This window comes from Nomascus leucogenys, chromosome 14 (genome assembly GCF_006542625.1).
Source record: "Nomascus leucogenys isolate Asia chromosome 14, Asia_NLE_v1, whole genome shotgun sequence".
In the NCBI taxonomy this organism is placed as follows: domain Eukaryota; kingdom Metazoa; phylum Chordata; class Mammalia; order Primates; family Hylobatidae; genus Nomascus; species Nomascus leucogenys.
This window is the reverse complement of record NC_044394.1, coordinates 42088449-42115293: the sequence shown is the minus strand read 5'-3', so window position 1 is coordinate 42115293 and position 26845 is coordinate 42088449. Positions and strand designations below refer to the sequence as shown.

At 38.7% G+C, this 26845-nt stretch overlaps 1 protein-coding gene and 1 pseudogene across 1 annotated transcript; one reads left to right on the top strand and one right to left on the bottom strand.

Annotated features, from left to right (window-relative positions):
- The first annotated feature begins 18141 nt into the window (after positions 1-18141).
- LOC115838242 (serine/threonine-protein kinase ULK2-like) lies at positions 18142-23676 on the top strand. Its single transcript, XM_030827077.1, has 5 exons — positions 18142-18367; positions 19714-19787; positions 21881-21982; positions 23512-23570; positions 23673-23676. Exons 1-5 carry the CDS (start codon positions 18142-18144, stop codon positions 23674-23676), a joined length of 465 nt encoding a protein of 154 aa, XP_030682937.1.
- Positions 23677-24542: 866 nt separating this feature from the next.
- Positions 24543-25026, bottom strand: LOC115838365 (annotated as a pseudogene).
- Positions 25027-26845: the final 1819 nt, after the last annotated feature.

Here is a 26845-nt window from a genome sequence, read left to right as displayed (position 1 = left end):
GATATCCCCGTGCTGAACTCACAAGCTATATTCCCTGACCGTGCTTCATGGGGCAGGGGACTCTCAGTCACCATCATTATTAATTAAGTTTCCTGATCAATTTGAGAACTATTATTAAATATCTCTTCAATTACTCATTCTTCAGGCTGTACAAACCCAGCTCATTTTAGCTTTTCTCAGAGGTCTGATTTTCTAAGCCTTTAATCATCATTTTGTTTCTTTGAACTCCCTCCGAAGTTTCCATGCCCTTCTTTACTTAATTCTACAACTAGTTACTATGCTGGATAACAGCAGAGGAATGTCATGGACAACCATACCAAGTGGTGAGGTTTGATTGAGTTAAGCACCCAACTCACAAATACTTATTCAGAGTATCCCAACCCTGTAGTACAAAACTTGGCTGTGGCTCAGAAGTGTTTTAATGGCCTGTTCATACAGCATTACACGAGGGTGATGATTTTTTAAAAATTCTTCTGGGCATAATATTAAACTACAGAAACCCCCAAATAAGTACATCCACCACAGCACCAGGTATTTTAAAGCTATTTATGATTTCCACTATTTATTTAAGTAAATATGATATAGTAAAAATAGTTAAGATACATATATGTATGTGTGTATCTATACACAATACTAAATACATATTTAATATCTAGTTATATAAAATTAAACAAGGCATGTAATCATTATTTTTTCACAGGGGTTTAAGTTGTTTCTTTGTTGTTATTCAACAACGGCATGTTTCTTACTAGAGAAGGAAAGTAAAATGCATCCTTAATTATAGATGAGCTTCCCTAAATTAAACAAAATTTAAAATCGTAAATTTGTAGCACAATTGGCAAAGAGAGAGAGAAAAAAAAGAGAATTAGCCCAAGAGCAGATTTCTTAAAAGCAACCATAGAGGTCAGAAATCAGTGGAATCTTCAAAATAAACTGATTGAGAAAGTACCCATCGGACTGTAATACTCTACTACATTAATCCATCTTTAAGAAACAAGGATAAAATAATAATATTTGCAGATAAGAAAACAAATTTTCCACTAATAGACTAAATTAAAAATATACTTCAAGGAGAATAAAAATATTTCTAGGAGGAAATTCAAGATGTAAAAACAAATATTTTTTTTTAAAAAGGTGAACATGTATTAAATCTAAACAAACAGTATCTGGTTTGAGGCAATAATACTAATGCTACCATTTATAAAAATAAGTAAATTCTAAAGGACAGTAGTAAAACACAGGAAATTGATAGCACGTAAATTGGAGGATATCAGGTCCTTACAAGGTTGTCACGTTGTATGAATTCAAGATCCATCAAAAATAATAATTATATGTGGAAAAATGCATAAATATAAATACAATGGAAATTTTAAAAAGAATATGCAATCAACAACTCTTTTTCAATAAATTTGAGCATTAGATAAAATGGATAATTTTGTAAATATTAGTACTAAAGGAGACTATCTGGAAAAGCCTTATAATTAGACTTTAAAATTGGTACATATTAAAATATTCTCACAAAGAAAATACCAAGAAAACAGTGTTTTGTAAATTTTCCCAAAATTTCAAGTACAAGATTATACTACTCTTATTCAAATCTTCCAAAGAATAGCCTAAATCTCAACTCACTCCACAAATCCCATATAATCTCGATATTAAAGTCATGTAAGAAGAGTAAAGGAAGGAGAAAAGATGGAAAAAGGTATTTATTCATGAACTTGGATGCAAAAATTCAAAGAAAGTACTAGCCATCTGGATCTGATGTTGCATAACAGAGATCACACTACCGTCAAACTAGATTTAATCTAGTAATGCAAAGGGTTGTTTAACATCTTGAAATTTGTAAATTCACCTGACTGTACAATACGAATTAAAAGTACCTGAGACAGAGAGAGACTAAGGCAGCTGCCCCGAGACTTGGATCTACTGAGTGGCCGAAATGGGATTTACATGGGAAAGATAAAATAGTAACTGTCTCATATGAGAATGATGAAAATTACATGAAATAAATTATGTAAGGGACAGTGGCTGATATATGCAAAATAATCTACTTATTTTAGAATAAAAAACAGTATTATTTAAAGTAGTCTATATTTTCCCCTGTCCTCCTGTTTTCATCCTTCCCCAAACCTCTTGGGTTTGTAGCATTACGGGTTTGGAAAAATGAAGAATATTAATTGTAGGATTGGCCTAAAAGAAGTGATCTACCTATCTACTAGACTCTAGACAGTGTAGAACGTCTTTAACTCTGTTTGTTGGGCTTTGAGAGGGGCGGGACAAAAAGGGAAAGCAGAAATTTGGAAGCTATTGTCAAGTGACAAGGTATGTCAAACACGCTTAATTCTGATACACAGCATGATCTAAAAGACTCAAACAGGAGGGTCTTTCAAATAACTTGAGCTCAATATTATATTTGAATGGTTCCAGATCACAGTAATGGAATCGGAATATGTTTTGAATCCTGATTTTAAATGTGTGTTACCTTTTTACTGCCTTGCAAGTAAATCATAGAATCACTTTTTTAGTATCATTTCACATTTATGAGTATTTTTTAAAAACCCCTCTGCTAATGCCTGGAATCTCTCCATTCAGAGTTAGAGTCATAATCAGATTTGGCCAGTTGATACCAAGGCAACTGCCTGTGTGTTTTCTTTTGACTGTATCATGGGATACCAGCACACAGCTTAAGAAAACAGTCAGGAAAATTAGGCCTGTTTTTTGAGGGGCTGATTAAGAAAGACAAAGTCAGTTATCATCTGATTCCTTACAGGTTTCTCCAAGCAAATTGTTCCAATTACCCAAAACCAGTGAGCTAATTGTGAGGTCATTTAAAAGGAGCAGTCACGACTCCCTTGACACGGCCCTGCCACCGTGCTGTCAGATTTTCGGTGTATAGACCGATTAAAGAGCAAATTGAAACATGCAAATTTTGGTGCAAGAATGTTCCCCTATATAGTAGCAATGTCTTATGAACCTAGAACTCCTCTCTATTTCCAGTTCATTTCAACTGTAAGTTTATCTGTGTCTTACATTTTTAAGTGTATTGTTTTCATTTAAATACAAAAATAAATGCAACATCTTTGCAAAGTGTGTTTAGTATATATGTTGTCACAGCCAGAACATTTTACAACAGTGTGGAATAAAAGATAGACTCCACTGTTACTGTTTATAGTCTGTAATAGGCAACATAAAAACAAAGTCCACATTAGCTATGTAGACGGCATACTTTTATGAGCCTGTTAAACTTTGTTTTCGCAGGCTATTTAGTCACTTCAAAATAAAGCCTAAACAAACTACCCATATATTTACTCTGTCTGTCAGCAAGAATTAAGATTTGATCTCATTATGTACGTGGTCATTAATGCAGAGCTGCAGAAATTTCTTTATCATGTATATTGAATAAATTACAAAGAACCAAAATGGAATGGGCCAGCAGATAAGATAGGATGTAATGAGATTCTCTTTTTTTTTTTTTTTTTTTTTTAATGAGACAGAATATCGCTCTGTCTCCCAAGCTGGAGTGCAGTGGCGTGATCTCGGCTCACTTCCTCCCGGGTTCAAGTGAATCTCCTGTCTCAGCCTTCTGAGATTCTTTCTTAAAGTGAAAGTATTTTCAATGCCATCATATGAGCTTTCAGAAAGAATTGGTAATATTGTTGTACCTAGGATAAATTGCATCTCCACCCGGAAAGGGGAAGGGGTTATAACTTTGATTGATTCCTTGATTTTAAATTTTTGCACATGCAAGATTATTCAAATGACACTTGATGTCCATGATTTTAGAAGGATACAAAACAGGTAATGTTTGGCCAGAATGGTGAATAACTTAAAGGCAAAATTACTTGGAGAATAACTTAAAGGCAAAATTCATAAATTTGAAGTCATAGGTTTGTTTAAGGTTGAGAAAACAAGCCAGTTAGCCTCAAATACTTGAAATAATAACATGTGATTGGGATCAGTCATACTCCATGGATCTCTCAGGATATGTAGGGGTCTTCTCTCATATTAATGTATGAAAATGTCTTATCTGATTACTGTACATTCCCATTTATAACTTTTTATTAATTTATATGCTACGCTTTTCTTCCAAGTATGATTTTTTTTTTTTGATGGAGTCTCACTGTGTTGCCCAGGCTGGAGTGCAGTGGTATGACCTCTGCTCACTGCAACCTCTGCCTCCCAGGTTCAAGTGATTCTCCTGCCTCAGCCTCCTGAGTAGCTGGGACTACAGACACACACCGCCATGCCCAGTTTTTTTTGTATTTTAGAAGAGACGGGATTTCACCATGTTGCCCAGGCTGGTCATGAACTCCTGAGCTCAGGCAATCTGCCTGTCTTGGCCTCCCAAAGTGCTGGGATTACAGAAGTGAGTCACCGCGCCCAGCCCCAAGTATAACATTTTTAAAGGAATTAAATGTAATGTTATTACATGTGGAGTAAAAATTAATTTGTATATATTGTGTGTCTTCTCTGCACAAGACATTACACTGGATGGTGGGCATCCATTTACCTTATTTCATGCTGACAAGAATTCTATATAGTGAGGATTGTTATTTGTATTGTGGGCATTAGAGAAAAGAGGTTGAGAACGTTTAATTAATTTGTCCAAAGTCACGTTACTATTAGAACCAATATTTAAACTAGTTTTCTGTTGACAGACCTTTTTCATTTTCCTTATACTTTACAGTACCAGTCAATGCTCACAGTATTTTTTCCAAAACTTATTTGTTTAGTAAATATTTATTAAGCATCTATGATATACCACATACTGTTCTCAATGTGGGCAATATAAAAATAAAATCAGATAGAGAGCAAATGATCAACTAGCAAGTACATTAAATAAAGGCCTTGAAAGTGATACATTGTATGGAAAAAATAGAGGATGGTAAGAAAGAGGTGGAGGTTTGGGTGGGAGAACTTACAATTTCAGATAGTGTGGTCAAGGGAGGCTTCCTTGACAAGATGCAGAAATGAAGGAAGTGGGTTAACTATGTGGATATCCAGAAGTACAGTATCCCAGTCAGACAGGGAACAATGCATTGAGACTAAAGGTGAGGGTGGGCCAAGCATTTGAAACAGCCACAGCCAGGCGCAGTGGCTCACGCCTGTAATCCCAGCCCTTTGGGAGGCTGAGGTAGGCAGATCGCAAGGTCAGAAGATCAAGACCATCCTGGCCAATATGGTGAAACCTCATCTCTACTAAGAAGACAAAAAAAATTAGCTGGGCGTGGTGGTGTGTCCCTGTAATCCCAGCTACTTGGGAGGCTGAGGCACAAGAATTGCTTGAACCCAGGAGGTGAAGGTTGCAGTGAGCCAAGATCGTGCCACTGCACTCCAGCCTGGTGACAGAGCAAGACTCTGTCTCAAAAAGAAATGAAAAAACAAACAAACAAACAAAAAACAGCTGCAAGGCCAATATGGTCAAATAAAGCAAAACGAAACTTTTGAATTTTACAATAGAAATTTATGTGATCGAACTATGTATGACATATAAAAATTCACTTTATACAAGATGATATTTTATCCATTCGTGAATGGGCATTTCTTGGAAATTTAGTCAATATTCACACATTCAGCAAATGTTCATTGAGCACGTACTATGAGCTACCATTCTGGGTTATGGGATACATTAGTGAAAACAAATGCCAAAGATTTATGTTTTCACGTAAATAACCAATGACCATGAACAAGCAAGGTATATCCCAATAATTTAAAATAGACTTACAGTAAAAACTTAGTATCACACATCATATGAATAAGTAAAAAGAGAAATCTCTCTCTATATGTCTAAGGTAATTAATACTTCGGAAAACCCACTTGACATATGGAATAATAAAATAGGTTCATATGTTACAAATATATACATACATATATCATGCATATGAGACATACACACGTTATTATTTTTTCCTTAAGATAATTCCCTGAAGTCTATTTGTCTTGGGTCAAAGGGCACACATACTCTTTTGAGCTCTAAAAACAAATTTTCCAATTTTTCTTCAGAAAGTTTATGCCATGTTCATTAGGTTTGGAGACTGGAGATTAGAGGGAAAATTGTTCTTTTATAGGAAAAACTTGCCTTCACTATTTAATTCATAAAACATGTAAGCTGGATGTGGGGATGGGAGTAAAATGCAGTTTAATCAATTGATATAATCAGCTTTAAGCTGTTCTTCTAAAAGATGATTTATAATCTCAAACTATATTGAGCAATGTCAGAATAATTATTCAACTAATAAAAATAAACAATTACCTGGAACAGCTTTGGTTTCAGATTGCCTGAATGCTTGTGGTAATTTTTCTCCTTAGAATTTTTTTCATTTGTTCTGATGTTTAAATAATGATTAGATGCACAACTAGGAAGGAAATCGGAAAACTATTACCTCAAACAAAGCCTAACAAGAGGGTGTCACAATTTCCATCAAACTTTCAATTTGACTTAGACACACAATCATCTTGTTTAAAATGCACAGTGACAGGGGAATAGACTGAATGACCATATTGATCCTAGGTAGCCAAAAAGATTATAAAATTCAATGACTTGTTCCCTTGTACTAAACAGAGCTATTAGCAAATGTCCACTTTAGCTAACAGCCAACCCCTTCTGCCTGCAGGGTAATAAATGAATAGGACATTAATTCAATGTGTGATTGACCAAGAGCAAAGCAACAGAGGTACCTGTCTGTGATTTTCATTATTGCTGGGCTGAGTCGGCCGTCACTGGTTTTGGCTTGAGGACCACATTTCACTTTAATATTTCTAAATCAGATTGGTGCTTCCTATCGGTTCTGCCTTAATGCTCCAGCTATCATCTCAATAGTTTATATAAAGTTAATTAAGGCTATCCAAAATGCAGCCTTTCCAGGACTGTATCTCTTGAGCCTCCATCAAAACTGCCTTGTCATAAAGTAGAAGAAACTAGCATGTTAATAAGAAGAAAATAAATCTGTCCAACTTCTAATAGTCTTATGAGTCACCTTCCAATGGCTCAGAGGCCTTTCTGGACAACAGTGATTGCCATCTGGTTTCTTTGGGGATGATAAATTCAGCAATAAACATGGCTTTGGTCCTCTGTCCCTGCAAACCCAAGACACAAATATTGTGAGTCAGATGTTCCCAGCCAACAACACAACGGCTCCTGGGCTCAAGTGCTCATTTGACACAGCCCATGTCACCCAACTCAATTTTGCCTGGGCTACATTTCTTTTGGAGGCACTACAGATTTTTAACACACACACACACACATGCACGCACACACACACATGATTTTTTTTCAAGGAGGCAGGGGCATCCAGCCAAATAAACTACGTTAAGCAGTGGGTTCCATTTTAGGTGTTGACAGTGTAAAATAAATCCAGGCCTACCTGACATTTACAGGAATGTTATAAAATGAGTGAAATGGCATGAGCTGGTTGCCAGGCCAACCAGACAAACACAATAAACAGGCAGCAGTGACAAGAGTAAGTTACACCATCTCTCTAGTCTGAAATATATCACTTTACATTAGCCTTTGACCACTTTGAAAGCTCTTTGTTTTATATTTTTCAAAATGCTCTTTTACAGCATAGATTACCATTAAATCTTTTCAGATGGGGAAGTTTCTTTTTTTCCCCAAACTTGCATAGCTCTAGAAAGTGAACATTTATTTTTATTTTAACCCTAGTTAAAAAATAAATTTAAGTATTAGGAACAATGTTAAGGCTCAAATCCTGAAGGTCCCTTCTGGCAGATTAAAATGAAAAAAAAAATCTCTAGACTAGAAAGAAAATAAACAATAACAGTAGTTAGCACACTTAGTTGGTTTAAAATGTTCTGTTAAAATAGCAACATTTTGCAGTGCCATTTAACTCTTTAAAAGTGAGTCTGAATTCTTAAGTACCTTTTCCTCTAATAGAGAATACATTTTAATATAAGCTTAGAGTTATAGAACATCATAGCAAAGGCCTCTTAGAAATCTTTCAGCACAATTTCCCTATTTGACACAGAATAAAACAAAAATAGATGGGTTAGATTGAATTTTTTAATTACTAAAGATAATGACATCTTATTTCTGTTATTTATCTACAAAAGTATTTATTTTTATTCTTTTAGTCAATATTCCTGTAAGTAAAAGATGCTCTATTGCACTTTGTACCTTGGGCAACAAAGTAAAGTAGAATAATTTAGAATTGTGCATATAAAATGAAATAAAACTACTATATTTGCAAAAGATATATAGACACCTTTAATACCCAGTTTAATCAAACTTGTTTGACTTATGCAAAATATTAGATTATTAACTATTCTTCCAAAAGACATACTGTGAATAGGGTGACTGATCAGTTTGCCCAAAACATTTCAAGTTTTAGCCCTGAAAGTCCCATGTTTCTGAAAACCCTCAGCCCCAGGCAAACAGGGACAATTACTTATCTACTTGTGAAGGTAATTTACTTTATTCTCACTGTTTTATAAAATATTTCATAAAAATGTGTTTGTAAATTATTCTGAGGAAAATTTTGCCCTTACTTCATTTGTTTATAATCAATAGACTCACATATTTGAAATCTATTTTCTCCAGTGGGTGTGGTGTCTTTAGTATAAAAGACTTAGAATATGGTTAACTCATGCATCATGGTCAAGTTTTTAAATTGCAGCTATATCACTGAAAATATTTCATGGCTGATAGAAAAATTTAGCCCAGTTTCCCATTGACTGATTGATCGTTTCTCTACTTGTCCTACCAGGACTTTGCTTTAAAGAAAACAACGTAGGATGTTAAAAAAATAAATAAAGAATGAGCAAAGGACAAAAAGGTTAGAGGAAGCCTTCTGCCAGAACGTGGTTCAAACATAGCATACATTCGCAATTCTTCTTAGAAATGATACCAGGCATCTCCAAAATCGATTGATATTTTACTGTTAAGTGGCACAGAATTTACCATATTGAGCTAAGAAAAGGCATTCTTCTCCCTTTCTATGAGCAGAATTGTATGTCAACTCTACAGATACTTCTTTAATAAGTTTTCTAATTCTATATTTTTGACATCTTATATGTCTACCTGTAGCTTGACATCCCAATCAATTACAGTTGGAGAAAATTAAGATTTTCTGGTAAAAGTATTTCTGATAAAGAATAAACACATATAATTATCAGCCACAGTTCTTTACTCCATGTTCTTCCCACACCCTTTGCCATGTAACTTTGCAATTTCTTTAAGTAGATGACATCTATAGATTCTATTTGCTCACTCTGGATCTGACATGTTTCAGTCAATAGAATGCTATAGAAGTGATGGTTCACTAATTCTGAGCCCAGGCCACAAGAGGTCATGTGCACTTCTACTTTTTCTACCTTTGCCATAAAAACACGCCTGGCTATCCTGCTAGAGATTGAGCAAACAGGCCCAGTAGCTATCTTAGCCCTGGCTGACAGTCATTTAACTGCCAGATATGAAAGTGGTCCCATCTGAGACCAGGGATCCAGCCAGGTGAGTCCAGCCCAACTAAACCACCAACTCCAAGACTCATGATTTTGAAAATTCTTATCGTCTTTTGCCACACAGATTTGATATGATTTGCTATGTAGTATTACTGTGACAATAGATAACTGGTATAAAATTGAAAGTAAAGTGCCTTCATAGGCGGCTGCTATAAAAATATACAGACTCTGTAAAGAGTTGTAAAGAGGTTTTTGTGTCAATATCTTCTAATAATCTTAGGGTTTGATTGCAATTTTACTGAAGTCCATACTCCAAGCCACCTAATACTCGCATGCTTCTCCCTAGCTGCTTGGTGACCCTCCTTCAGGTACTTATACCTCATAATGTACTCAAGCATGGCCATTATGTCCACAAAATAAAGATGGAACATATTGCCTTAGTGATCATATTGCATTAGTGCATGGCAGTAGTTAGCCTCTTGATTTAAATAGTGCATGGAGCCTATTTGAGGAGGCCCATGGTATATTTATTTTTTCAGTTCTAAAATATCCCAACTGGCTACCACAGCTAGAGCTAATTAATCAACTGGTTAGTTAATATGCTATTGCTAGAGCTGCATCTATGCCCAGCATGACAGCTATGTTTTAGGGATACTGATAGGTTTAACCATGCACACTGGAGAACTACTGCAAAAAGGTATCCTGTGCATACCTTAGCAAATTTAATTTTTACCACAATATTGCTAACTGGCAACTGTCTCTATTGATGTTATTCCATACATAAGATTCAGTGAATAGAGTTAAAATTTAAAACTTAAATTTTCTAACTTTGATTATTGTCAGAAGTCTAGCATAATAAGTGGTTATTAAAGGAATAAAATAAGGAAAAATGTAAAGAAATGATTCAATGTCCTATAAGAAGACATAGCTTGCTTTAATAACTAGGCATGATGATAAATATACTAATAAGACATAGAAATAATGTTAGAAATAAAGTGTTAGAAGATAAGTATAAGAGAAAACATTTTTTGTTTCAATAAGGCCCAAGAGAATCCTTACAATCTACAAATAGAGATTCTCCTTGGACCACAAAAGGCAAGACTGTTGATCTTTCTGTAACTACCTTGACATCGTTCTTACCATATCTTACGGCCATTTCCACTACATAGCTTCCAACTAAAAACACTGTGTAAAACAGGTACAGATATTCCATTGAACAACCATGGTTATTGTCCTGACATCTACCTGCAGAAAATAATCAATCACCAAAGGGAATCGAAAATGATAAGAAGGACAATAATGAATGTTACAGACTGTCCTGAAATATAGGAAACCTTATTTCCTTATCCCCAAGTTTAACAGTACTTCACTTAAACAGTAAGAAAAAAAAAAAAAAGGTATACTAGTCTAAAATGTCTCAACTACAGAAATTTCTAAATGATCCATCTTGGAGTAGCTGTCCACAGCTGAATAAAATTGCCTTAGTGCATGAATCACTCTTAGGTTTTATTCAGGTTCATTACTATGTGTTATTTCTCTCAGCTACCCTTCCCAATCCTTGCTCACCATGCTATTTGGAAATCTCTAAAGGAAGGGTGGGGTGAATCCCATGACTCCTGCTCTCTTGCCATTTTTAGCTGCCTGCAATCTTTCCTGGCTGCCAGAATTTACAGACTTGGGCTGAGTGGCCTTGCCAAATAACAAGCGTCTGGCTCATGAACGCCGAGGTGGACTCTTATTAAATGGAAACGTGTCCACTCCACCATTTGAAAGCAAAGAAGGGGCTTGAAATGTCAATGTGTGAAAAGTCAAGGTTAATGGAGTGCAAGGTTTTTACAAGAGAACCGCCACCCTGCAATGACTAATTAAACCGAGTGAGGTCTAGATGGCAAGCATCTTTAAAGATGCCAATTGTAGATTCAAATGTTTTTGTGTGGCACTGTTTTCCTAGAAAGATTAAGTAGTAATGACGTCTTGCTTTCAGTGTGAGACATCGTTTTATTCCATCAGTGATCTGGCCAATACCTGGCCTTGGCTGCACGTATTTACACAATGGATGCTACCTTCATCATATGAATGGGCGTAGAGCAGACACTTAAGTTAAATTTTAACTTAATTAAAATTTAAGTTATCTGTAGCCAACCTAGAAAAAGTGAGTGGACCTCTGGTGAAAAATCAAATTTTCTGTATTTGTATTACCACACTCTGGCATGATTACCTGGGCTCATTTTTGAACAATCATTTTGAAAAATCAATTTTGAACAATCATTTGAAAAAATGCTTACCTTATGTCCACTGAAGTCTTGTAAGTTCTACCTTCATAGCCACCCCCTCAGGGAAATGTCCTGAAATGATTCAAGGACACAAAAGATAAGAAGGAAATAAAACTTCCAAAAAATATGCAACCAAGCTGAATAAGGGTGAAAGACTTAAACTTGTTAGGGACAGGGGCAAATTTGAATGAGGTGAACCAAAATTCTTCCACTTTGGGAGAGAAAAGTCAAATTAATCATTTTCCTCACCTACTGAGTCTCATATTTAGATAATTTGTGTGGGGGGTATGAGATGGAGTCTCACTCTGCTGCCCAGGCTGGAGTGCAGTGGCATGATCTCTGCTCACTGCAACCTCCACCTCCTGTGTTCAAGTGATTCTCTTGTCTCAACCTCCCAAGCAGCTGAGATTACAGGCACCCACCACCAGATCTGGATAATTTTATATTTTTAGTAGAGACAGGATTTCACCATGTTAACCAGGCTGGTCTTGAACTCCTGACCTCAAGTGATCTGCCCGCCTTGGCCTCCGAAAGTGCTGGGATTACAGGCATGAGCCACTGTGCTCGGCCTAGATAATATTTTTTAGCCTAATATTTCACTCTACAGTCCTGCACAAGATGATTCTGAAGATGCTTTTAAAGTATTCTGTGTTCAAAACACCGTAATAAATTCTGTATGAAACTGCATGTAAAGCATTTCTTTACCGCAGACGCCTCAGGTTCTCTACCTCACTATGGTGAACTCTGAGTTCTGAGGGAGGGATGAGACATTGTATACCTGCACACTAACACACACACACACACACACATGCACACACAGAGAGAAAGAGAGACAGAGAGAGAAACAGAGGGTTTTCAGACTTTGTTTTTGTTTTTTTTTTTTTGAGACAGAATCTCGCTCTTTTGCCCAGGCCGGAGTGCAGTGGCGCTATCTCGGCTCACTGCAAGCTCCGCCTCCCAGGTTCACGCCATTTTCCTGCCTCAGCCTCCCGAGTAGCTGGGACTACAGGCGCCCGCCACGGCGCCCAGCTAATTTTTTGTATTTTTTTAGTAGAGACGGGGTTTCACCGTGTTAGCCAGGATGGTCTCAATCTCCTGACCTCATGATCCACCCGCCTCGGCCTCCCAAAGTGCTGGGATTACAGGGGTGAGCCACCACGCCCGGCCCAGACTTTGTTTTTAGATTTAACATTTTTTAATAAATGTAGATTGAGTACAATACTGAATAAGTAAGGTTTATGAGAAGAAGAAAGATGACAAAAATCTGTCATTTAGGAGCATTAATCTGGCGAGGGAATCAGGATATTGTAGACAAAATTGGTAGAGCAATGAAATTAGTGTTTTCTTCTCACTATCACCCTTACATAAGATGTTAAAAAAACAGACTGACTGCCTCAGCCTCCTGAGTAACTGGGATTACAGGTGCATACCACCACGCCCAGCTAATTTTTGTATTTTTAGTAGAGACAGGGTTTCACCATGTTGATCAGGCTGGTCTTGAACTCCTGACCTTGTGATCCACCCGCCTCGGCCTCCCAAAGTGCTGGGATTACAGGTGTGAGCCACCGCACCTGGCCAGTGAAGCCCGTATATACTTGTTCACCCCTTAAAAGATGCAAGGGGAATATACAAAAAGACAGTAAAAGGTTAACATATTCAACCTATAAATAGGTTATGGCGGCCAGGCGCGGTGGCTCACGCCTGTAATCCTAGCACTTTGTGAGGCTGAGGTGGGCGGATCACCTGAGGTGGAGAGTTTGAGACCAGCCTGATCAACATGGAGAAACCTCATCTCTACTAAGAATACAAAATTAGCTGGGTGTGGTGGCACATGCCTGTAATCCCAGCTACTTGGGAGGCTGAGGCAGGAGAATCACTTGAACCCAGGGCGGAGGTTGCAGTGAGCTGAGATCATGCCATTGCACTCCAGCCTGGGCAACAAGATAGAAACGCCCATCTCTTTTTTTTTTTTTTTTTTTTTTTTTTTGAGACGAGTCTTTCTCTGTCCCCAGCTGGATGCAGTGGCGCCATCTCGGCTCACTGCAAGCTCCGCCTCCGGGTTCACGCCATTCTCCTGCCTCAGCTCCGAGTAGCTGGGACTACAGGCGCCGCAACACGCCAGCTAATTTTTTGTATTTTAGTAGAGACGAGGTTTCACCGTGTTAGCCAGGATGGTCTCGATCTCCTGACCTCGTGATCCGCCGCCTCGGCCTCCCAAAGTGCTGGGATATTACAAGAGAATTATAGGCTGGGCGTGGTGGCTCTAGCCTGTAATCCCAGCACTTTGGGAGGCCGAGGTGGGCAGATCACTTGAAGCCAGGAGTTCGAGACCAGCCTGTCCAACATGGTGAAACCCTGTCTGTACTAAAAATACAAAATGTAGCTGGGCATGGTGGTGCACGCCTGTAGTCCTAGCTGCTTGGGAGGCTGGGGCAGGAGAATCTCTTGGACCCACGTAGCGGAGGTTGCAGTGAGCTGAGGTCACACCATTTTACTCCAGCCTGGGCTACAGAGCAAGGCTCTGTCTCAAAAAAAAAAAAATTATAAATACAGTTGAAGCTCCCTGTAAGCCCTTCTGCAGCCCCATTCCTGTCCTTTCCCTAGAGGCAGCCATTGTCCTGAATTTGGTAGTTTAAAAAAAAAAAACTGTCAATTTAGTAAACAGATTTCAAAATGTTAATCATAGATAGAATGCAGTGAGACAGACACTTTCATTCACTGCTGTTGGAAAGGAGTTGAAGCTGGAAAGCACCCTGCTCTGCCTTTCTTGACATCCTTAGCGTTCCTGATGAAGCACTTTTCTACCTGGCGTCAGACTGAGTGACACCAGCTTACAGCCCTCATTAGAGTATCAGTTGACACCACCCTCCTTAGAATATCAGTTTTTTCTTTTCTAGAGAACATGTTGTTAAAAAAAAAAGAGAGAGAATATCAGTCTCATTAACAGAACTATTATTCACCCATAGAAGCACTATTAGAACAGTTTTGTTGAACTCTTGTGTTTGATATTCTAAAGCAATATTGTTAGGAGACTGAATAGTGAAGAGCTTAATAGCTTGAATGGTGGAGTCAGCCAGGCAAGCATGGTTCTAGCACTAGTGTTTACTTATACTGCTGTAGGATTTTGGTTTTTTAACTTCTCCCTGATCTTTCTCTGCCGCAGTCCTTAAGGGAATCCTTTGTGGTATGAAAGCACTTTAAAGACATATGAAAGAAATTCTGGTCCTTAGAGGAATTATTGAGAGCTGCACTGCCCAGTATAGTAGCCACTGACCACATTGCGCTGTTGAAGTGTGGCTAGTCAGAATCAAGATGTGCTGTAAGTGTAAAATGCACAACAGATTTTCAATACTTCATCTGAAGGAAAGAATGATTAAATCTCATTAATTTAAAAATATTTATTACAAGTCGAAATGGTAATATTTTGGATATATTGGGTTAAATATATTAATTATATCTCTTTCTTTTCACTTTTTAAAATCTGGCCACTAGAAAATGGAAAGTTTAATGTGTGGCCACCTTATATTCCTATTGGAGAGCACGGGTCTAGAAGGTCTGGAATGTCTAGAAGATCTGGAATGTCTAGAAGATCTGGAATGTCTAGAAGGTTGAATGTCATTGTGTCACAATAGGGTCATTCAGTCCTTTAATTTGCTCTTTGAAACAAACACCTTTTACATTGTCTTTCTTTTTTTTTTTTTCTTTTTGAGATGGAGTCTCACTCTGTCACCCAGACTGGAGTGCAGTGGTGCGATCTTGGCTCACTGCAACCTCTGCCACCCAGTTTCAAGCCATTCTCCTGCCTCAGCCTCCCGAGTATGTTACAGGCACCTGCCAATGTGCCTGGCTAATTTCATATTTTTAGTAGAGACGGGGTTTCGCCATGTTGGCCAGGTTGGTTTTGAACTCCTGACCTCAGGTGATCCACCCTCCTCGGCCTCCCAAAGTGTTGGGATTACAGGCGTGAGCCACCGTGCCGGCCAAAATAAATTTTAAATATACCATCCATTTCAATTGCCACAATGTAATTTAAGTAAAACATTACAAAAATAAAGTTCTAGTTGTTGATTTGACCTCCCCACTAATATGCGATAATATATATATTTGCATCTGCCAGAAAGTAGAGCTGGAAAAATGCACATCAAATTTTTAACAGTGTTCATCTCCGAAGGATGATTTTTTTTTTTTTTTCTGAGATGGAGTCTTGCTCTGTTGCCCAGGCTGGAGTGCAGTGGCAGGATCTCAGCTCACTGCAACCTCCACCTCCTGGGTTCAGGCTATTCTCCTGCCTCAGCCTCCTGAGTAGCTGGGACTACAGGTGTGCGCCACCATGCTGGGCTAATTTTTGTGTTTTTAGTAGAGACAGCATTTCACCGTGCTGGCCAGGCTGGTTTCAAACTCCTGACCTCATGATCCACCGGCCTTGGCCTCTCAAAGTGCTGGGATTACAGGTGTGCATCACCGCGCCCAGCCCCTAAAAATTTCTTTTAATTTTAATTGTATCTATTTATTTGTTTTTTGAGGTGGCATCTCTGTAGTCCAAGCTGGAGTGCAATGGCATGATCTCGGCTCACTGCAAACTTTGCCTCCCAGGCTCAAGTGATTCTCATGCCTCAGCCTCCCAAGTAGCTGGACTATAGACGTGTGCCACCATGCCTGGCTAATTTTTTGTATTTTAGTGGAGATGGGGTTTCATCATGTTACCCAGGGTGGTCTCAGACTCCTGAGCTCAGGTGATGCACCCACCTTGGCCTCCCAAAGGGCTGGGATTACAGGTGTGAGCCACCATAGCTGGCCTTAATTTTTTATTTTTTGTAGAGAAAAAGTCTTACCATGTTGTCTAGGCTGGTCTCAAACTCCTGGGCTCAAGCAATCCGTCCACCATGGCCTCCCAAAGTGCTGGGATTAGAGGCATGAGCCACATACCGGGCCATATTTGATAATTTTTAAACCATAAAGATTTATTTTATTTGAAGATGTTAAAGACATGTAAAACTTGACAGGTTATTAAAATGATTTTAAAACCACAATATTTCACTTGTTCCAAGTATTAATGTTATTTCTCTCTTATTTACAAATGGAAAGGTTATATAGAACATATGGACAGACATGCATCACAAATAATTTAAATAGGTACGTGGATACTAAATCCTCAGTGTATGTAAGGAATTAACACTTGTGACTTTTAGACTCATTGTAATAAGCTTATTTGCATACTTACTACATTGAAATATGTGCAAAGCCTTTTTTTAAAGTTTTCATAATTTTTTCTTTTAGTATAAATATTTTTTGCTAATCTTCTCTGTATGGTTCCAATTTTAGTACATGTGCTGCTGAAATGAGCACAAGTTTTCATTATTAAATGGGTTTTATGTCAACTCATGTAGTTATTCTCATCGACTTTTATACATGAGGAAGGTGGGCACAGAGGGATTGTCTTTTAAAAATGGTCACACATTAAGTGGAAGAACTAGGAGTTGAACGAAGGCAGCTAGACTTCAAATCAAGCTGTTAACCACAACATGCTCTGGCATACACAGAAATACTGTAGAATTTACTGAATAGGCTGGTCATGATGTCTCTCAGTGCAATACCAGCACTGTGGTCGGCTGAGGCAAGTCGATCACTTAGGTCAGGAGTTCAAGACCAGCCTGGCCAACATGGGAAAACCCTGTCTCTACAAAAATAGAAAAATTAGCTGGGCATGGTGATAAATGCCCATAGTCCCAGCTACTCGGGAAGCTGAAGCAGGAGAATCTCTTGAACCCAGGAGGCGGAGATTGCAGTGGGCTGAGATTGTGCCACTGCACTCCAGCCTGGCGGACAGAGTGAAACTCTGTCTCAAAAAAAAAAAAAAAATTTACGGAATGATGACTCACTACTTTCAAATAATGTTCATATCACCTCTTTATAGTGGTGAAATAGTTAAAACATTTATTCTTAAGGTATTTTTAGTTATGAAAGATAGTAAGATGGGGGTGTGGGAGATAAAAGGACAGAGTAGATGCAGGAACACAGATGCCTCACAGGTACAGGTAGCAGTAGTATCTGGTCCCTCTGGTCAAAGATTTTGCTTGTTTTTAATTTGTGCTCACATAATGGTTGGAATTAAATATGGACACTTATTCCAGATATTTGACTAATATGAAGGGGAACTTAGCTTTTGGCTTGTAAAGGACATTCATATTTATTGAGTACATATGGTGTTCAGAGTCACGTGGGCACCTTCAGTGGTAAGGACATGAAGGGAAAAGCAAAAAACACAGGTGAAACAAAAGATGAAAGTGCCAGTCAGTTGTCTTTACAACAGATGGACTACAGGTTTGAGAAATCTGGTATCTCTTCATAGATTTCAATTATTAAAGTTAAAAAAATGAATAAATGTGAATCCAAATTCCTTATTCCCTTCATGCTCTCCTTCACGACCTAGTCCTGTGGATGGAATATGCAGATGGTATTTGATTTTGTGTGCTTAAATATTTACGTGACTCCTTTTGTACCAGCGAAAGGAACTCTCAGTGAAGATACCATCAGCGTGTTTCTGCATCAGATTGCTGCTGCCATGCGAATTCTGCACAGCAAAGGAATCATCCACAGAGATCTCAAACCACAGAACATCTTGCTGTCCTATGCCAGTCGCAGAAAATCAAGCATCAGTGGTATTCGCATCAAAATAGGTAAATGGCCATGTATTGTGTCATGGAAAGGACATTTTTGAAACTACTTTTAGACAGCCTTAGCTTTGTTGAATGATGGATTTTTTTTTTTTTTTTGAGATGGAGTCTTGCTCTGTTGCTCAGGATGGAGTGTAGTGGCACAATCTTGGCTCACTGCAACCTACGCCTCCTGGGTTCAAGCGATTCTCCTGCTTCAGCCTCCTGAGTAGCTGGGATTACAGGCATGTACCACTATGCCCAGCTAAATTTTATATTTTTAGTAGAGACAGGGTTTCACCATGTTGGCTAGGCTGGTCTTGAACTCCTGACCTCGGGTGATCTGCCTGCCTCAACCTCTGAAAGTACTGGGATTACAGGTGTGAGCCTCCACACCTGGCCAAATGATGGATTTTATTGATGCAATTTGATATTTTTATTGAGATCGTGGAGTTCTGTTAGATAGGTGAATCCTTTACATTATTGACAGTTTCTGCTAAGTCTCAGGCAGTGCTGACAGGCCCACATCAGGAGCTCTAAATATGAATACCTGCGTCTCTCGAGAGGAAAATTGATGTGGTGTGGTTACTGGCAGCAAATTAATAACCCTGATTCTTTTTTTTTGAGATGGAGTCTCGCTCTGTCACACAGGCTGAAGTGCTGTGGCACGATCTAGGCTCACTACAACCTCTGCCTCCCAGGTTCAAGAGATTGTCCTGCCTCAGCCTCCCAAGTAGCTGGGATGCGCAAGTAGCTGGCATGTGCCACCACACCCAGCTAATTTTTTTTGTATTTTTTTTTAGTAGAGACAGGGTTTCACCATGTTGGCCAGGCTGGTCTTGGACTCCTGACCTCAGGTGATCCGCCCACCTCAGCCTCCCAAAGTGCTGGGATTATAGGTGTGAGCCACCACGCCTGGCCGTAACCCTGATTCTTTACAGTTCCTAGGCTTTTGACATAGGGGTCTCAGAGACCATCTAGTTTAGCCCTTGGCAGTTTTTTTTAGTAGTACCTCAGAATTATTTGAAACAATAAAAACGTAATTGTTCACATTCTCCATCTGGTATTGATATTTAGTGAAAACTCTATTAATGAGCTACTTATTAGAATTAGCATTTTCACTTGCAAAGTTTCGTGCACCTTGGTTACAAATCTGGCAGAGCAGTGAGTTGTACAGTTGACGATTACTACTATTTTTAGCTTGTTGAAATCAAGGTAGGTACTTTTTTCTTTGGTGGACAGTCTTATTCAATAAGCTGTTTATTTTTCACAGTCCTTTGTGCCTTCTTGTGTCTTGAAGAATCATATGATATATGTTAGGTATGAGCGAAGATATAATTTGCTTTTCTACTTTCTGTTTTGTGAAATAGCGGATTTTGGTTTTGCTCGTTACCTACATAGTAACATGATGGCTGCAACACTGTGTGGATCCCCGATGTACATGGTGAGTGAGTCTTTGCATCCTTGTGTGTTTAAAGCATGGCTCCATAAGCATTGGAATTTAAATATAATGCTTGCTTCCAAATAAGATGTGATTTTACATATAGTCCAAGTTGTTATTACTAATGTTAATTATATTACTAATAATGCTATAATACAGACATCTTTTGCCTTAGCATAGTGGACTGTAAAAGTAAGTCATTTTTGCCCACTTGTTTTTATTTTTTAAAAAAGATTAGTTATGAGACAAATCTGTTAAGTTGAAAATAAAAATTAATCAAGGGTAGTCATGCCGTACATAATGTATAATATTAGGAGTGCTTTAAAAAACACCTTCTGGGAGCACTTCTTCAGCTGTAGGATGTGCTCATCTTTTGCATGTTAACTCTCTTGACAGGATCCCTATGTTATAGATGTTTCTTCCATTAGCCTCACACAGCTGAACTATCTCAGCTTTCCCCTTTATCCTCTCAAATAGATGTCATCATGTATTATAGGGTTAGGCTATGAAACTTCTAAAGTAATGTACAGTATTAAGTCTGGAAATATCTTAATTCTAGAGCTTCAGAATTATGTGAAATAAATATACCTGCTTCAGTTCTAAATTTAAAATGGGTTTATATTAAATTCAAAATTTCTCTAAACTAAAATCAACTTTGAACTAGTAATCAAATTTCAAAAAAATTTTATTAGATTTACAGTCTTGATCATAATTTTACTGCTTATATATAATAAATTTTATAATTTCACATGAATTTTAAAATTACTTTGTACTTCTTGAGTATAAAATTAGTTTAGCCTTGAGGTTAGAGTGCTTTGGCTGATTACTAAAGGATATTGACTTAATAAGAAATTTACTAGGGAAAATAAATAAAAATGTTATGCCTGAGCTGGGTGTAGTGATTCGTGCCTTTAGTCCCAGCTACTTGGGAGGCTGAGGCAGGAGGACTTCTGAAGCCCAGGAGTTCATGGCCAGCCTGTGAGCACAGCAAGACCCCATTTCCACACAGAATTAAAGTTAAAAGGAAATCTTACATCTGAGAAATAAAACCATCTTTAAGTATATTTTCCATTTCTGTTTAATATTTGTCCTAATTAATGGTATATTTAAAAAGCAAAATTTAATGAGAGGTGGGAAAATACCTGTAACAAAGCAGCAGAGAAATGGTTTTGCTTTTAGGACAATTTTTAGTATTGTGTGGGGTTTTGCATCATAGTTTTTCTATTACTATAAAAGTATTCAGATTACAAAAAACATAGGGAATAATATAGCAAACACCTATGTACCCACCATCCATATTTCACAAAGTTAACATTTCGCCATGTTTGTCGTGATCTTGTTGTTGAAAGAAATAAAATAGGCTGGGCATGGTGGCTCATGCCTGTAATCCCAGCGCTTTGGGAGGCCGAGGTGGGAGGATCACGAGGTCAGGAGTTCGAGACCAGCCTGGCCAACATGGTGAAACCCCGTCTCTACTAAAAATACAAAAAATTTGCTGGGCATGGTTGCAGGCGCATGTAATCCTAGCTACTCAGGAGGCTGAGACAGGAGAATCGCTTGAACCTGGGAGGTGGAGGTTGCAGTGAGCCGAGATCACGCCACTGCACTCCAGCCTGGGTGACACAGTGAGACTCATTCTCAAAAAAAAAAAAGAAAAGAAAAGAAAAATATTTTGGAGACAGCTCAAGTTCCTTTTGTACCTCTCCCTGATTCCATTTCCTCCTCTGCTCCTCTCACACACCTGAGGGAACCTCTGTCCTGTGGTATGTATTTTATATACCATGTCCTATGGTGTGTATTTTTCTTTATTATTTCGGCCCTCTCACTGTACTTCATGTGTCCATTATAATCAGTTGAAACATTTGTTTCTATAACTTGCCTCTTTTCATGCAACATTGATTTTGAGATTTACTAGTAAATCTCAATATATAATATGTTGTAAGTTCATTGCCTTATTATTTGATTAGAGAACTATCATAGGGTATTGTTTTATTCTGGTAGTTTGTTAGGAGTGTCACCTTTACCAGTTAGTTAATATGTGCATATTAATTATGTAAATAACGTACTTCATGCCCCTTAAATTTCTCTGTTTCCAGGCTCCTGAGGTTATTATGTCTCAACATTATGATGCTAAGGCTGACTTGTGGAGCATAGGAACAGTGATATACCAATGCCTAGTTGGAAAACCACCTTTTCAGGTACGCTGACTTTTTTCTTATGTCCTCAGTTTTGGGATCTTGTCATTTTATAGTTGCGTTTGATTTGTAAAATGAAGAATACTTTGAAAGCAGTGTTTTTGGCTCCTCTGTGACTTACTTTGATTCTGTTATAGGCAAAAACTGCTTTGGTGAGTCAGAACGTCTTTTGGTTTTCCCCTTTTATCTGCCTGCCCTTTGTAGTTGGACTGGGCATGAAGTCTGTTGTATGTTGGGTTCGGGGCTAACAGCCTGGTGGGAAATGGGTGTGAATGGTGACACCAGAGCTTCCTGGTTAGCCTGGTTTTGGGATCCTGGAATCCACATGAGGGCTGGGGCTGGTCTGCGGAGATCTCTGGAAACCATCTCTAGCTCTCTATTCCGGACACTGCTAGGTGAGAGGGAGGTAATTATATACACTTTATGGAAATTATTATGGGTCTGTCTTCTCCTCCTCTCCCTTAACATCCTGCCAAAAAGTGACCCTGTAGAGTATAATCAGGATGATTTCTCTTGAGTTCATGTTGCCGTGTTATAATTTCTTATGTTACAAAGAAGATCTTTGAATTTGAAAACTGGAACAAAGTGAAAATATTTGCCCGAGATAGTATTAAGAAAATTAGTGATGGCTGGGCGTGGTGGTTCACGCCTGTAATCCCAGCACTTTGGGAGGCCGAGGCAGGCAGATCACCTGAGGTCGGGAGTTCAAGACCAGCCTGACCAACATGGAGAAACCCCGTCTCTACTAAAAATACAAAATTAGCCAGGCATGGTGGCACATGCCTGTAATCCCAGCTACTAGGGAGGCTGAGGCAGGAGAATTGCTTGAACCTGGGAGGCGGAGGTTGCGGTGAGCCGAGATCGCGCCATTGCACTCCAGCCTGGGCAACAAGAGCGAAACTCCCTCTCAAAAAAAAAGAAAAAAGAAAATTAGTAACACAGCCAGGTTAAACACTTTTCATTTCTTAGTCTAGTTTGCACGTAGAGGAGGCTTCACTAATTCATCAGCTGTTGTTATCAGCTATTTGTTGCTGTGGAGAGACTGAATAGTAGCAGTGTACATAGTTCTTTTCTTTGAATTCCTTTAGGGTCCTAAGGTAAAGTACACCTGAATTTTACCCAACAATAATGTACCTATTGGGCAGGCCATGTAACCTTCAGAATAGTGGTCCTTAATCTATTCTAAGTTTCAGGCTTCTCTCAGAGTCTGACCTCAGAAAAGGTACATTATACTCAGATGTACAGAATTTTCACACAATGTCATAGGTTTTATGAGTTCCTAATGACCAGTTATGGGTCCTTCAGCAATCCGTGGCTTTCAAGTTGAGAATCTATGTTCTGTAGCAAGAATATGAGCATCATCTCTCTTTCCTTTCCTCCTCCCTCATACTTTCCCTCCTTTCCTCTCAGTCCCTTCCTTGAAACTCCCACTCCCTCAATCCCTTAAAAAAAAGCATATGAGTGTCAATCATATGATTTGAAAGTCTTGCCCCCGTTGTTTAGGAAATTAAACCTTTTTTTTTTTTTAATAGGCCAATAGTCCTCAAGACTTAAGGATGTTTTATGAAAAAAACAGGAGCTTAATGCCTAGGTATGTGTTTAGATTACACTGGGTTTTACTATTTGTGAATACAGTGTTGTTTATTTGAACTGTTCGTGTTTTATGTATTCTCATTTTTTAATTCTTTTTCAGTTGATAATGTGAAAGCATTTGTTACAACAAATTAGAAAATTGCTGGCACATCATAGGTGTCTGTGTAGTGCTGTACTCTTTTCTTTCTTTTTTAAAATCCAAATTTAAAAGAAAAAGATACGGAAGTTACAGTGTTCCTTGTGGGGAGGGTAATGTTGACAGAATACATATGTGTAAAGTAGAAAGTGAATTCCCCCCAGCTTTGCTCTCTTTCGGGGTAACAAGAGGTTGCTGTGTCTCTTTCTTCATAGTTTTTTGGGCATTCTTTATACGTGTTTGAGTGCTTGTTTTCCTTTTTTTTTTCTCTTGAACTTGTATCTTGAGATGAGTGCTTGTTTATGTATGTATTTATACACATGCATAGTTTAAGACAAATTACATCATATTTTGTAAGTTGTTTGCAGCGTCGTTTTGTTTTTTACTTTGTAGCACATCACAGATGATGTTCTGCAGCAGGATGTGGAGGGCCACTGTATGCTTTTTTTTTTTTTTTTTTGAGACAGAGTCTTGCTCTGTCGCCCAGGCTGGAGTGCAGTGGCACGATCTCGGCTCACTGCAGCCTCCCCCTCCCGAGTTCAAGCAATTCTGCTGCTTCAGCCTTCCTAGTAGCGGGGACTGTAGGCACCCACCACCACACCCAGCTAATTTTTGTATTTTTTTTTTTTTTTAGTGGACACGGAGTTTCACCATGTTGGCCAGGCTGGTCTTGAACTCCTGACCTCAAGTGATCCTCCCACCTCATCCTCCCAAAGTGCTGGGATTACAGGCATGAGCCACCATACCTGGCCAACTGTATGCTTTTTTTTGTTTGTTTTTTTAATGATTAATAGACTATTTAGGCAGGAGTACATATAGTCATCACTGATGGACTTAATATGAGAGGTTAAATGTTTGATCCAATTTTCCTTCACGGATAAGTTTTTCTTTTCATCCATGTCAGTTTTGAAAACATAACGCCAGAAGAAGAGGGGCCCAAATCCACACAGAGCGCCCAAGAGTGAGTTTTTAGGAGTGGGTCTGAAATTAGGATAGACATTTGCTGATCTTGCATAGGTCCAACGAATCAAGGCAGGATCTTCGATGAGCCCTCTGCTGTTGGGGTTGTTGTACTGAAGCAGGTACTCTCGTTTCAGCCGGGCTCTTCTGGCCAGCTGCTCGACTTGCGCCCGTTGGGTTTCCAGAGATATGTCGTATTCGGCTGGGTTGAGGGTCGGGGGCAGAGTGGCCAGGCGCGATGGAGTATACTTTGGGAATGACATCTTGGTGACCCAGGGCTCAACTGCACCTGCCACTGTATGCTTTTAAATGCCACAGAGAGTCCCATAGATGCACATTATTTTATTTAATCAGATCCCTGTTTTCATTTTTTGGTTACTGCAAACAGGCTCTAGTGAAGTGTGTGTGTGTGTGTGTGTGTACGTATGTATGTGTGTGTACACCTTTGTGTATGTGTGCATTTTGTTAGGGTGGACTCCTAGAAATGGAATTGTCAGACCAAAAGATACACTTTCCAAATAGGCTGTCCCAGTGAATACAGCGAGATAGAAGACTGCTCCTTTTCCCTCATTTTTACCAACACGGAATGTTAGTGGATTTGATGCCGCACAAATGCATGAGGACCAGTTAGCTATTAATTTAATTTGCATTATTCTCTTTATTAGTGAGTTTGGCTCCTTTGTATTTGTTTAATATCTTTTTCTTTTTTTTTTTTTTTTTTTGAGATGGAGTCTTGTTCTGTTGCCAGGCTGGAGTGCAATGGCACGATCTTGGCTCACTGCAACGTCCACCTCCCAGTTTCAAGCCATTCTCCTGCCTCAGCCTCCCAGGTAGCTAGGACTACAGGCAGGCTACCACACCCGGCCAATTTTTGTATTTTTAGTGGAGACGGGATTTCACCATGTTGTTCAGGCTGGTCTTGAACTCCTGACCTCAAGTGATCCACCCGCCTTGGCCTCCCAAAGTGCTGAGATTACACGTGTGAGACACCGTGCCCAGCCTGTTTAATATCTTTTTGTAATTCTTATTCTGTGAATTGTGTACTGCTATTACTTAACTCATTTTCCTATTGCTTGTTGTTTTCATATTGGATATTAGGAAGTTGTATTAGTTCTCACTTGTATTTAAGTGCTGCCCTTTTCCAGACAGAAATGGAGGTGGCTATTTTGTAATAGAGAACATTATAGCAACTATTAGTGCACGATTGAAGCTATGCTAAAACTCAACATTGGGCTTTTGAGGTGCCTTACTCCTGCAGATACTCAAAACAACAGCAAGCACAATACAGGAATCTTCTCAACTTGATGCCGTTTCTCAAAGGCAATTTAGTGCTTTTTTTTCCTTTTTTTTTTTTTGAGATGGAGTCTCACTCTGTCGCCCAGCCTGGAGTACAGTGACATGATCTCGGCTCACTGCAGGCTCCACCTCCCGGGTCCATGCCATTCTCCTGCCTCAGCCTCCCAAGTAGCTGGGACTACAGGCGCCCGCCACCACGCCCAGCTAATTTTTTTTTTCTATTTTTAGTAGAGACGGGGTTTCACCGTGTTAGTCAGGATGGTCTCGATCTCCTGACCTCATGATCCGCCTGTCTCGGCCTCCCAGAGTGCTGGGATTACAGGTGTGAGCCGCAGCACTTGGCTTTTTTTCCTTCTTTAGATGACTCTTACATGGTCTTCTTGGTATAAATGTATCGGTATTTGTGAAACCGCATATACGTTTTAGTTTACTATATGGAAGGCAAAAGTCAATGTTTATATATATAAACTTATCACTCAGGTGGTTGTGTTTTTCCTTTCCCCCGGTATTCCCAGAGAAACATCACCCTATTTGGCTAATCTCCCTTTGGGTTTGCTTCAGAGGAACCAAAAAGATAGAATGGACTTTGGTAAGAAATAGTTTTAACTTTTGCACGTTTTCTAATTTTATTGTTATATGTGCTGAAAGATTTAAAAAATAGAGATTTCAGAAAATTAAAGTCAGTTTCACTTTTCTTTTGGTTTATTTCCTTCACTAGTTTCATAAATATTTATTGAGTGCTTATTACTATGTTCTAGGTACGGGAGATAGAGTAATAAAATCACTCTGCTCATGTAACATATATTCTAGTGGTAGAGAGAGACAACAAACAAATTAAAAACCATAATTACATATTATATTAGAAGTTGCTAAGTATTATG